Below are 12,898 nucleotides of genomic sequence, written 5' to 3' on the forward strand. Positions count from 1 at the left end.
AGCAGAGATCTTTCTGCCAATGAACTGCCAGTGGGTCCTACAAAGGGCACTTTCTTTATTCTTCCTTTTGGTGCTAGCCTTCCTAGGCCCCTAGTTATTTAAGCAGAAAATGGCCACTATTAACAACATGGTGACATTCTCGTAGATCACTCACTACCCGCCGTCATATCAAGGGTACCAGATTCGGAGGCTGATCAGGGGTACGTACAACATCCCTCCTGGATACCGAGGAGTCCTGCGACATCTGAACAGGATGGCTGCCACTCAAGCGGCTGCTCCTCTGAGTGTGCCCGAGCTGGTGACCAGGCACAGGTATAGGTGATTGCTGCTGCTGTAAGGGCTGCTGCTCTTGCTGTCCTCTAGGATCCTCCATGACGTGGAGCTTTGGATACAAACATTCTTCTGTGGTTATCCCTTTTTAGGAGAGGGATCCACTGTGCTTCCCGCCTCCTCCGATGCACAACAATGCCCTTTCCCCTTCACCAATCCTACCAGGATGCCCCAAGTCTCCATGCATCCACGCTGGCTTTTTTTGCCCAGGGCGCCACCATTTAGGCTCTGGCGCACCCCCACTGACAACATGCGGGCACTCTCATTCCCAGCGTGTGTTGTGCACGACATCAGCAGAGCATGCCCCCGAAAGCCAGGCTCACTGCAGAGCTTGTAGCGGTAGGCAGAGAAGGGAGAGCAGTGCCACCCATGGACGGCGCCTCCAACACCCGAAGGCCGGCATACAGGCTTTCTGCTTGTTTTTCCAGTGCCCGGAAAGAGAGTGGGTAAATATAAAAAAAACCTCTTCTTCAAACCACCCGGTTCTCAGCACGAGGGTTCCAGTCAGGACAAGAAACCCAACAGAAGCGGGGGAGAGATACCGCCCTTTTATTTCAGTAGGTTTACAGTCCTGGCTGGGCGAATCCCTTTCTCAGGTGTGCTGTCATGGGTGAAGGAAAAAAAAAACATTCCGATATCAGGACTGAAAAAACAGACAAGTACCGTGCAAGTCTCATGCGAGTACAATGCAATTTTTCTCACATAGCATCTATATGACATGCGAAAGCCATGCATTTTTTTCTCTGCAACTAATATTCTGCAATCATTTAGAGGACCATTTACAGTGTTCTATGCCACAGAATGGTAAGGTGTCTGTAAAAATGGACAGCATATGGCTGGTCTGAGTACCGTGTGATTTGTTTTCTCACATCCATTGACTTGCATTGGAGAGTCTCATCCAAGACACATGGCAAATCGCAGCATCCTGAGATTTTCTCACTCCGATTTCAGTCGAGTAAAAAAAAAAAAAAAACGCAGATGAGATGTAACTCATTGAATAACACTGGTCAGAGTGCAATCCGATTTTTGATTTTTTATCTGAGTCCGTTTTTCTCGCCAATGAGTTTGATCCCTTAAAAGAAGCATTGTTTATTGGGAGATTGAACACAATTTTGACTTTAGTTGAATAAGTAGTATATGTGTGTACAGAGACATATTACTGACTATGCGGATTTTAATAGTCTTTTCCGTTAATAGTCTTATTAAAAGTTACATTTTATGGTCTCTAGTTAGGGATTATTTGCCTTTGGCAACGTGTTAAAAATTCTATAAATCCCATTTACTTTTCTGAAACTGTACGATGCTGCGATTTCTACATCAAAAATTTGCAGCATCAAAAAACTCACCACAATACTCAGTGAGTACACAGCCCAGCACTCCAGACTACCGTAGTATAGCAAACAATTGCAGTTATTTGATATTCATAGCACAATTAAAAAAAAAAAATTGAGTAGAAAATATATAATGTAGTGTACTTCTGATTCATTTCTCAAGTTTGCCCTAAGGTTTTGTAGTTCTGCACGTGATACAGCTGATGCGTTCACATGCTTCTTACTAGACAGGATTCGGCCAATCCTTTTCACGTCAATAGTTCAGCATAATTCCAGGAGAAAAGTTCACACAACATTCCATTAAAACATGTGAGCAAATGAGTTGTAAGGGCAGCAGAGCACTGAAAGGAATTAGTCATTTGAGGATAGAGTTTAAGACTGCTAACTTTTGTGATCACTGCAAGTATCTTACCAGATTTTTAGGGGGCAGCTGCAATGAAGCCAAAACTACAGTGTGGTTTTCAAAATAGATTCCAGCTAAAAAAATAGTATGTTTGAGCATAGCCATACGGTAAACTGCTGCATAAGCACAGATTTTGTTGAATTATCTAAATTCAGCTTTATAGCAATCATGCCTATCCTTAAAAAGCCAGCCCAATATCACTGCTCCCATTGGCTTCCAAACTCCTGGAGCAGCACGTCCACTCTGAACTTTCCCCCCCACCTCTCATCTAACTTGCTCTTTGATAATCTACAATCTGGTTTCCGCCCCCCCATCACTCAACTGAGACAGCCCTGACCAAAATCACTAACGACCTACTTACCACCAAAGCTAATGGACAATACTCTGTACTCCTCCTTCTAGACCTGTCCTCTGCTTTCGACACACTTGACCACTGCCTCCTACTACAGATCCTCTCCTCCTTTGGCATCAAAGACCTCGCCCTATCCTGGATCTCCTCGTACCTTTCCAACCGCACATTCAGCATCTCCCACACTACCTCCTCATCCCACCCTCTCTCCGTTGGAGTCCCCTAAGGCTCTGTTCTAGGACCCCTACTCTTCTCAATCTATACACTTGGCTTGGGACAACTCATAAAGCCCCATGGATTCCAGTACCACCTCTATGCTGATGACACTCAGATCTACCTCTCTGGCCCAGACGTCACTGCTCTGCTGTCCAGAATCCCAGAGTGTCTATCAGCCATATCCTTCTTCTCCTCTTGCTTCCTCAAACTCAATGTGGACAAATCTGAACTCATCATCTTTCCTCTATTCCATAGATCTATGTTACCTGACCTATCTATTGCAATCAATGACATCATGCTTTCCCCCATACCGGATGTCCGCTGCCTCGGAGTAACCTTCGACTCTGCCCTGTCCTTCAAACAGCATATGCAAGCTCTTTCCACCTCCTGTCACCTCCAGCTCAAAAATATCTCCAGAATCCGTCCTTTCCTCAACCGTCAATCTACTAAAATGCTTGTGCATGCCCTCATCATCTCCCACCTTGACTACTACAACATCCTTTTCTGCGGCCTCCCTGCTAACACCCTTGCACCTCTCCAGTCCATCCATAACTCTGCTGCCCGACTAATTCAACTCTCTCCTCGCTACTCCTCTGCATTCCTCCTCTGCAGATCTCTTCACTGGCTCCCATTCCCTCAGCGTATCCAGCTCAAATGACTAATACTGACCTACAAAGCCATCCATAACCTGTCTCCTCCATATATCTCTGAACTAATCTCCTGATATCTTCCCTCACGTAATCTCCGATCCTCCCAAGACCTCCTTCTCTCCTCATCCAATTGCCTCCAAGACTTCTCCCGCATATCCCCCATCCTCTGGAATTCTTTGCCCCAACATGTCCGACTATCAACCACATTCAGATCCTTCAGACGGAACCTGAACACTCATCTCCTCAGGAATGCCTACAGCCTGCACTGACCCCGCTGCCTCCTCATCAATACTGAAGCTACCGCCTCACCAACACCGGAGCTCCTGCAACCCTCAACCTACTGTCTCCTTCCCCATAATCCTGTAAAATGTAAGCAAACAAGGGCAGGGTCCTCGCCCCTCTGTATCAGTGTCTGTCATTGTTAGTTTCTTTACTGTAAGTGATATCTGTAACTTGTATGTAACCCCTCCATGTACAGCACCATGGAATCAATGGTGCTATAGAAATAAATAATAATAATAATAATAATAATAATAATAATAATAATAATAATAGCATCCACTATTTTTTATTTAAGGCCATGTTGCCAGGATGGACCAAGACACCACAATAGTGTTTGCAGAAAAGAAAAAAAAAAATCCATGCCAGACTATTAGTTTGTCAAAAGCTATTATTCTGCTTTTTAATTTCCTAAAAAAAAAAAAATTGTGGAAAGGAATAAAAAAAAATTGATAAAACGCAGCTTTTTTTTTTTTTTTTTTTTAAATATCTGTTTTACATCTGTACATGTCTCACCAATACAGTGCAATTGCTTTCCTTTTGGTTGTATACCTTCCTACAAGAGATTAGTGGATCTGACAAGATAAAAAGAGAATAGCAAGATCTAGGGATGGGAAAAAAAAATGCACATCTAAGGCCGGCCTCACACATAACGTATTTAAAAAAAAAAGTCCGTTTTTCAAGGCTGAGAATCGCAGAAATGTTCCCTGAACAGTGATACATATGTCATCCGTGTGCAATGCGAGTATGTGATTTTCTCGCATCTAAACATCCGTATGGCAAGATTTTCTCGCCGGCTTGCAAAATGGACATATAATGGATCCCGGTCCGGAAAAATAGTATTAGTCTTACCTATAATTCGGTTTCTAGGAACCTTCCATGACAGCAGTATCGGAGGATGTCTCCCCGCCCTAATAGGGGACAGGAAACAAAGAGGTTAAATACCCCTTCCTGCAACCACCACTGTTTTTTCTGGACACAGTAGCATGTATAGTTACCACTTAAGTGCAGGAGTCATCCAATAAGAATATCAGATAGGGAGGGAAATTAGTGCTGTCGTGGAAGGTTCCTAGAAACCGAATTACCGGCAGCAGTATCGGAGTAATGCCAACAGCTAATTTCTTAGGGAGGGACAACTGCCTGCAGAAAGCCAGGCACTACATCTGTGTACCTGGTGAATGTGTGGACTGAAGACCAGGTGGCGGCTCTGCATATCTGCTTAGACGATGAGTTCCCTCTCTCTGCCCAGGAAGTCGAGACTAAACTGGTGGAGTGGGCCTTCAGCGATGCCGGAGGTGCAAGATTCTGAGATTAATGCGCCAGACAAATGGCTTGTTTGATCCAGTTAGCGATTGTACTTTTAGCTGCCTTTATTCCGTCCTGTCAGCTGGACGAATAGGCTTTGGTCTATCCTCCAATTTTCAGTCTGTTGGAGGTAGAAAAGGACCACTCTGCGGACATCCAGGGTGTGAAAGGCTTCTTCCTTCATATTAGAGGGATTTGGACAGAATGAGGGTAAAATGATATCCGGACTTCTGTGGAAATCCGAGACAACCTTAGGCATAAAGGAAGGGTCTAGCTTAAGGATTATGCTATCCATGGTGATGGTTAAGTATGGCTCCTGTACTGACAAGGCCTGCAGCTCTCCTATACGCCAAGCGGTAGTGATCGCTACTAGGAAGATGGTCTTAAGGGTCAGGATTTTTAAGCTGATGGTTGATAAAGGTTCAAACAGGTCCCCAGTCAGACTATTCAGGACTAGGTTCAAATCCCAAGGAGGGGTCTGGACATGGAGCTTAGGGTGAATCTTAGTTGCAGATGTCATGAAACGTCTAACCCAGCGGTAGAAAAGATATTTTTTATTATCTGGTCTGGGGTGGAAGTGGAAGCCTCATTCTCCCAAATGTCCTCCGAACCCAAGGTACAGATCTCACCTGAGTCAGAGTCAGAATCCACAGGAGCCATCTTCCTTTTCTTAGGAGGAAGGGGGTTGTAGTGTCAGGGCCTAGGAAAGAGCCGCCATAGAGGACTGAACCTCCTGTCTGACGAGGGTTCTGATGCTGTCCATAAGAGAGGGCTGTTCATTACTCAGCACTTCATCTGTGCATGGTTGGCAAAGCTTTTTCTTATAAGAGGAGGGAAGCTTGGACGCTCATGCACCGCACTTGCGGCTGGGCATCTTATCCTTTTTTGAGGCAGGGACCTTGTCTCCCTAAAGAGAGAGAGAGAAAGGTGAACTAAGTTACTTTATAATTATCTGGACAGCAAGGGACCTAATCCACTACTTACAGTAGGAGGGTGAACTCTGGGCTCTGCAGAAGCAGAGTACAGGGGTTTGTCACCGTCCATATGGTCAGTTAGTCACCAGTCACAAAGGGACATAGACAGATGGGCCTTACCTTGAGGCTTTTCCCCCCGACCAGTTATATATAGTATCGAGGTCGCCAGCTTGATTAGTGCTCATCCTCCTCCCTAGGGTCCATAGGGGGTGATGCAAGAAACGCCCGTCATGGGTGCTGCCGGGGCCGGACGCCTGCCGGCACACACGTGCGCTCCAGGGCGGAAAGCATAGGGACAAAACCGGAAGTTCAGAAGCGTCATTTCCGGTGCGTGCGCGTGGCCTCCGGCAGCAGCGAGGAGGAAGGAGAAAGTCAGGGAGCTTACAGGAGGACCCCGGTGCACTTCACTGCCCTGCTTTACCCCACGAGGAGGCGCAGGAAGGGTGGGATAGAGGGTCCCAAGTCACGCTGTGGACGCGGAGATGGGAGCTGTCACCAGAGGAGGAGAGCGGAGCCCCTGACCTTGACTGCCTGCACATGAAGGTAACAGCACTCCCGATCACCGCCATGACAGCACCTTTAGAAACCTCTCTATGCCCCATAGGGGACAGGAAAAACACTGGTGGTTGCAGGAAGTGGAGGGGTATTTAACCTCTGTTTCCTGTCCCCTTTTAGGGCGGGGAGACATCCTCCGATACTGCTGTCGTGGAAGGTGACTGGAGAAATCATGAATAAATAATGTGGAAGCCTATTTATTGGCTCCACAAGATCCATCCTAGAAGCGAAAAAAATTGCGTGGTCTCCCGCTCAATTTTCTTTGCCAGAGAGGGAAAGCCAATGGCCGGGGCAGATATTTGTAGCCTGGGAAGGGGTTAATACCCATGGATCTTCCCAGGCTATGAATATCAGTCCGCAGCTGTAAATTTAGCCTTTACTGGCTATTCTAATAGGGGGACCCCCAAAAAATGATGTGGGGTCCCCTATAATTAATAGCCAGAAAGGTTAGGCAGACAGCTGATATTTATAGCCTAGGAAGGGGCCATTGATATTGACCCCCCTGGCTAAAAATACCAGCACCCTGCCACCCCAGAAAAGACATATCTATAAGATGCACCAATTCTGGCACTTAGCCTCGCTCTTATCCCACTGCCATGTAGAAGTAGCATATGGGGTGATAAGGGGTTAACAACACCTTGCTATCGTAAGGTGACATTAAGCCTAACAATGGAGAGGTGTCAATAAGAGAAATATATACACATATAAATCTATCTATATCAATTTTTTTTTATTTAATACAGAGGTAGATAGCATAAAAGCCAGTAATTCAATTGCCAGCTTTTGCCAACTCCTTGACAAACCCGACAGGATATGAGACATGGTTTACATACATACAGCATGGGAAAATATTCTGAAAAGTTCCCACGCTCGAGTTCATATGAGTTCATCCAGCAGAGGGCGTATCACCGCGACTCGAGGTAACTACAGTACATTCCCCTGCATTCCATTCATTCACCAAGTTTTACAGCCAGGAGCACAGCTGAATTAGCAGAGCTCCTGGGTGTAAAATGATTTAACCCCTTCAGATGGATTTGCAGCGTGGGACAAGACTAACGTCGGAAGGTATGGAATATTGTTGTTTGTTTTTTTAAACTTTATTTCAGGTGACAGGGGTCTTCAGGTGGATTAAGAGTATAATAAAATATTACAACACCCTGCGTCTTTATTTCATTAAAATACTTTTTAATAATGTGTGTGTGTTTTATTAACCATTTCCTACTATTGGATTAATCGCGATCTGTCCGCGCCTATTACGGGCACATGTCAGCTGTTCAAAACAGCTGACATGTCCAGGCTTTGATGCGGGCTCACCGCCGGAGCCCGCTTCAAAACGGGGCTTCTGACCTCGGACGTACTATCCCGTCCGAGGTCAGAAAGGGGTTAATAAATATACGGATGCGTAATATACAGCAGATAGGTGCTGCCCCATAGAGAATCATTGGGCCGTGTGCAATGCGTATTTTCTGGACGTATTTTCTGCGCTCATACATCCGTAAAACTAGCTAGTGTGACGCCGGCTTACTGAAAAGATGGTAACAAATTGCAAGCTTTCGAGACTACTCAAGCCTCTTCATCAGGCATAGACTAAAAGAAATTCTGGAGAATCACATATTTATGCACAACACATCACAGAAAAAAAAAATCATGGATAAGACAGGTGCCATGAAGCAGAATTGCCATAAGTCAAACAGTTATGTCCATAAATATTGGACCAGTTCTTAGATAAGGAATGTTTTATTGTCCTCTGATTCCTGCACTAAGACTGTCAAAGGTCATCATCAGTTTATATTCCCATATTCTTGTGTAGAGAAATTGACACTTACGTAGAGTTAAAAAAAAAAAGCACAGTGGGCAGGAGAGTTCTATGAACCCCATTCTCACTTTGCTGAAACTATGACAGGGAGATCGTGCATAGTCAATAAGGCTATGTGCACACGTTGCGGATTAGGCTTAGGAATTTCTGGTGCGGATTCTGCCTCTCCTGGCAGAAAACACACCTGCGGTTTTTTGTGCGGTTCCGCAGCGTTTTTTTGTGCGTATTTGCTGCGGTTTTCTTGCGGTTTTTACCCCTGCGGTTTTCTATAATGGAGTGGGTACAAAAACGCTGCAGATTCACAAAAAAGAATTGACATGCTATGTCTTTTAAACCGCAGCGTTTCCGCAGCGGATTTTCCGCAAAGCGTGCACAGCATTTTTTTTTTCAGTGATTTACATTGTGCTGTAAATCAATTGCAGAACTGCAGCGTTTCTGCACCTCAAAAAATGCTGCGGATCCGCAGCAAAGCCGCAACGTGTGCACATACGTTACCAAAAGTTATTGTGTGCACACAGCCTTAGACACAAAAAATAAAAAATTGTAACGTCACATTTTTCTGTGTGTTTTTTTTTAAATGTACACATATTTCCTGAGAATAAAACCTATGTAAAAATGAATAAATACATTTAGTGTATGCTGCATTTAGAGGAAATGTTAGCGTTTTAAAGAAACCAGTGAAAAAAAAAACCTGCTGTATATTTGTTTACTTTCAAAAATGGCTGTAGCCAGAAATTGTCACACGAAACACGCCACAAAATAAAAAAGATGATTAAAAAAAATTTAACTTGTGAACTCACTTAGCTGCTCTATTGCCCCTTCAGATCAAGGCTTACGTTTTGAAATGATTACCCAAATCTAAATATTTTAGCACACAAGCCCTGCAAGATTACTCCTTATTAAACTAAAAAGGGATTCTGATTATTTTCCTACCTGAAATTCCATTCTTGAAAGTGTTCCACTGCTTGTAAAGCTTTAAACTGGCCAGGTATACAGCTACCTGGCTGAATCCTAGCAAACTTCACCTGGAAAAAGAATAGCTTATCCCAATTATAACAATGTCTTTTATGCAAATAACTAACTGGAAACTTGACTTTTTTGCTTAGACGAAATCAATAGTACAGGTTCCATAGCCTCTGACCAACCCCAACTCTAGTAAATCCACCAGTTTTGTTCTGCTGCACCACTTGTGTCTTCCCCACCCATCGTTTCACCACCTGTGAGACGCTAACATCATAAGGTTGCAACTAGCTATCCACAAGGTTGTGTTCACACGTTGCTGCAACTGAAACTGAATCAGGAATTTACACAGTAAAAAAAAACAAAAATCTGAATGATATGGTATGACTGTGGTTCACCTATGAAGACCCTGTAAGTATCCCTTTTAGGCTACTTTCACACTTGCGTCGTACGACGAATTGCGTCGTTGCGACGTACCGACGCAAGCAGTGAATGCGCCGCACAACAGGGGCAGCAGATGCTGTTTTTCAACGCATCCACTGCCCCATTGTGAAGTGCGGGGAGGGGGGGCGGAGTTCCGGCCGTGTATGCGCGGTCGGAAATGGCGGACACGACGCACCAAAATACGTTACATGCAAGGTTTTTTGGTGACGACGGTCCGACGCAACCGTCGCACGACGGTTGCGACGTGTGGCAATGCGTCACAATGCATCGCTAATGTTAGTCTATGGAGAAAAAACGCATCCTGCAAGCAATTTTGCAGGATGCATTTTTTATCCACAACGACGCATTGCGACGTGCAGTGCACGACGCAAGTGTGAAGGTAGCCTTAGACTTTACCCTTTACTGGAAAAATTCACGTCATAAGTTGGCAGAACAATTTCCATTGCGGATTTTCTCTGCAACGTTTAATAACATCTCATCCACAATTCTGGTACTGTAATATCACCCATGTGAACAGACCTCAACCATTTCAATATAGGGGTTATTCATAGATAACATTCATGACTATTTTCGAAAATTGCCATAAAACTGTGATATTACCAAGATCTGTAAATTCTTCATTTAGGCATCTAGGGATTTTAATTTATTTTTTTTTTACTTATTTTCATTACTATTTTGGATCTTATTTTAGGTTATGTTGGTGCAAAAAAAATGATGAAGGTTCCCTAGCTTTTCCTATCAAACGGTCAGCACTAGGATATCATCTAGGGGCATAACGATCATAGGTGCGGGGTTGAAAACATACCAGGGCCCTGGAGAATGAAGGGCCCAAAAGGTCCCCTTTTCCCATGTGAAAAGGCTATCCACAACATGTCAATTTTTCTTGCTAGTGTGCTGAGTTTTATTTGCAGATTCTGTCTGTAGAATTGCAGTAGATGTGGAAAATCTGCAGGTAAAAACGCATATATGTTTTTAGTACCACCATGGAGATGCACTAAAAACGCAAGTTATACGAACAGATAGCTGCATCAATCAGGGTTTATCAAATCCAAAAACAAGTATCGTAAGCAAAGTAGCTTTATTTAGTAAACGAAAACCCAAAAAAATGACAAAGTGCAACGTAAAAAACCTGATAAAACGGCAAGTAGAAAAACGTATACAAAAACACAATGAAATACATAAGTGACCTAATGTATATTATAGGTGCAAAAATGTAGCAGAACATTTGCAACATATAAAACAAAATATTTAGTTGGGCTTGGGTGTTTTTTTTTTTATTTTTTTAGTTTGTTTTTTAGTTTTTTTTAATTTGTTTTTCCGAAAAGGAGAGTGATCTCAACATAATTTTGAGTTTTTCTCATAGATTTTTAATAATTTTCCTTTATTACAGCCATATTGGAGTTTTGGCTTTTATTTGGTTTTTGATATTGCAGATTATCTAAAGCATTTCTGCATCAATTAGCTAAATTAGGTTACTTGCATTTTTTTTCATTGCGTTTTGAGTACGCTTTTTTTTCCATGCACTTTTAACTTTTTTTGTGTGTGGGTTGTCATTTTTGTCTCTTTCTGGTAACTCATGATTTAAATAAAACTGCTTTCTTCCTGTTGCTTAGCTTTGATAAATCTTTGTCATACAGAATTGATAAAGTCATGTGCAGATTGCATACATTATTAGTGCTTTTCAGCCACAGAGATGCACTAAAACATATACAGTTTGTGTGTTTTGGGGCTTGCTCGCCCTGGCGTATAGCACAGCCAAGTGCAATATGCAATGTTTTATCGGGTAGCACTCAGCCCAGTGTAAGGCTCCCGTCACACTATTAGTATTTGGTCAATATTTTACCTCAGTATCTGTAAGCCAAAACCAGGAGTGGGACAAATAGAGGAAAAATATAATAGAAACATATGCACCACTTCTGTGTTTATCACCCACTCCTGGTTTTGGCTTACAAACACTGAGGTAAAATACTGACCAAATAATGCTAGTGTGACGGCAGCCTAATACTGTGGGGCAGCTCAGAATTGCGATTATTTTCTCATGCCAATTTGACATGAGAAAACAGTTGTAGCGTACTGCGTGTGGCTCTGATATTTGGATCACCCACAGCCATAAAAGTCTATGGGTATGTGTCCAATAGCTGCGGATTGAATGCTGCATAGAGCCGCAGCATTCAATCCGCAGGGTCCCGATGTTACAGCATAGTGGAGGGGATTTTATGAAATCCTGTCTCCACTATGCATGGTAACAAGCACCCGGCGGCCCTGCATTTCCGGACATGTGGCGCGTCTTTTTAGAACACAGCATGTCGGCTTACCTTGCGGCAATGCTCCGCCGCCGCAAGGTAAAACACAGGGCCCTATGTGTGGGGAGCGATGATTCCGGATGTGTGCAATGAACACATCCAGCATCATCGCATCTACAGAAGGGGCGGCGCTTTTGGCGGAGTGAGTTTTCCGCTCCGTACAAAGCGCCGGCCATCCTGAACATGGACACATACCCTTTGGGTAAGAGTGAAACATTGGACTGCACTTGGCATCTGAGTGCAGTCCGATGTGCGTGCACAGAGACACTGGAGAAGACAAAGAAATTAAGTTCTCAATATTCTCCGCACCTGTGCTGCGATTCTCTCATGCGAATTTATCGGATCACACTCGGATCAAACTCTGACAGAGTTAGGGTACCGTCACACAGTGAAATTTCCATCGCTGCGACGGCACGATTCGTGACGTCGCAGCGTCGTATGAATATCGCTCCAGCGTCGTAGACTGCGGTCACACTTTGCAATCACGGCGCTGGAGCGATGCCGAAGTTCCCGGGTAACCAGGGTAAACATCGGATTACTAAGCGCAGGGCCGTGCTTAGTAACCCGATGTTTACCCTGGTTACCAGCGTTAACGTAAAAAAAAAAAACAGTACATACTTACATTCCGGTGTCTGTCCCCCGGCGTTCTGCTTCTCTCCACTGTGTAAGCGCCATAGCCGGAAAGCAGAGCGGTGACGTCACCGCGTCACCGCCATGCTCGCTTTCCGGCCGGCAGGCGCTCACAGTGCAGAGAAGCTGAGACGCCGGAGGACTGACACCGGAATGTAAGTATGTACTGTTTGTTTTTTTTACATTTACGATGGTAACCAGGGTAAACATCGGGTTACTAAGCGCGGCCCTGCGCTTAGTTACCCGATGTTTACCCTGGTTACAAGCGAACACATCGCTGGATCGCTGTCACAAACAACGATCCAGCGATGTCAGCGGGTGATCAAGCGACGAAAGAAAGTTCCAAACGATGT

At 44.2% G+C, this 12,898-nt stretch overlaps 1 protein-coding gene across 4 annotated transcripts in view; it reads right to left on the reverse strand.

The window, feature by feature from the left end:
- OCA2 (OCA2 melanosomal transmembrane protein) overlaps window positions 1–12,898 on the reverse strand; it is a 685,962-nt gene that overhangs the window by 519,867 nt on the left and 153,197 nt on the right. The window contains exon 1 of one of the 4 annotated variants that reach the window (XM_077296884.1): window positions 9,142–9,412. The exons of 1 other annotated variant lie outside the window; for it this stretch is intronic. In XM_077296884.1, the coding sequence (XP_077152999.1) occupies window positions 9,142–9,153 (12 nt within the window). In that variant the 5' untranslated portion in view covers window positions 9,154–9,412. Of the gene's footprint in view, window positions 1–5,492; window positions 5,587–9,141; window positions 9,413–12,898 lie in introns of those variants that run through there. 2 more of the 4 variants (XM_077296887.1, XM_077296886.1) reach the window with 2 other exon arrangements.

The sequence above is a fragment of the Ranitomeya variabilis genome, chromosome 3 (genome assembly GCF_051348905.1).
Source record: "Ranitomeya variabilis isolate aRanVar5 chromosome 3, aRanVar5.hap1, whole genome shotgun sequence".
In the NCBI taxonomy this organism is placed as follows: domain Eukaryota; kingdom Metazoa; phylum Chordata; class Amphibia; order Anura; family Dendrobatidae; genus Ranitomeya; species Ranitomeya variabilis.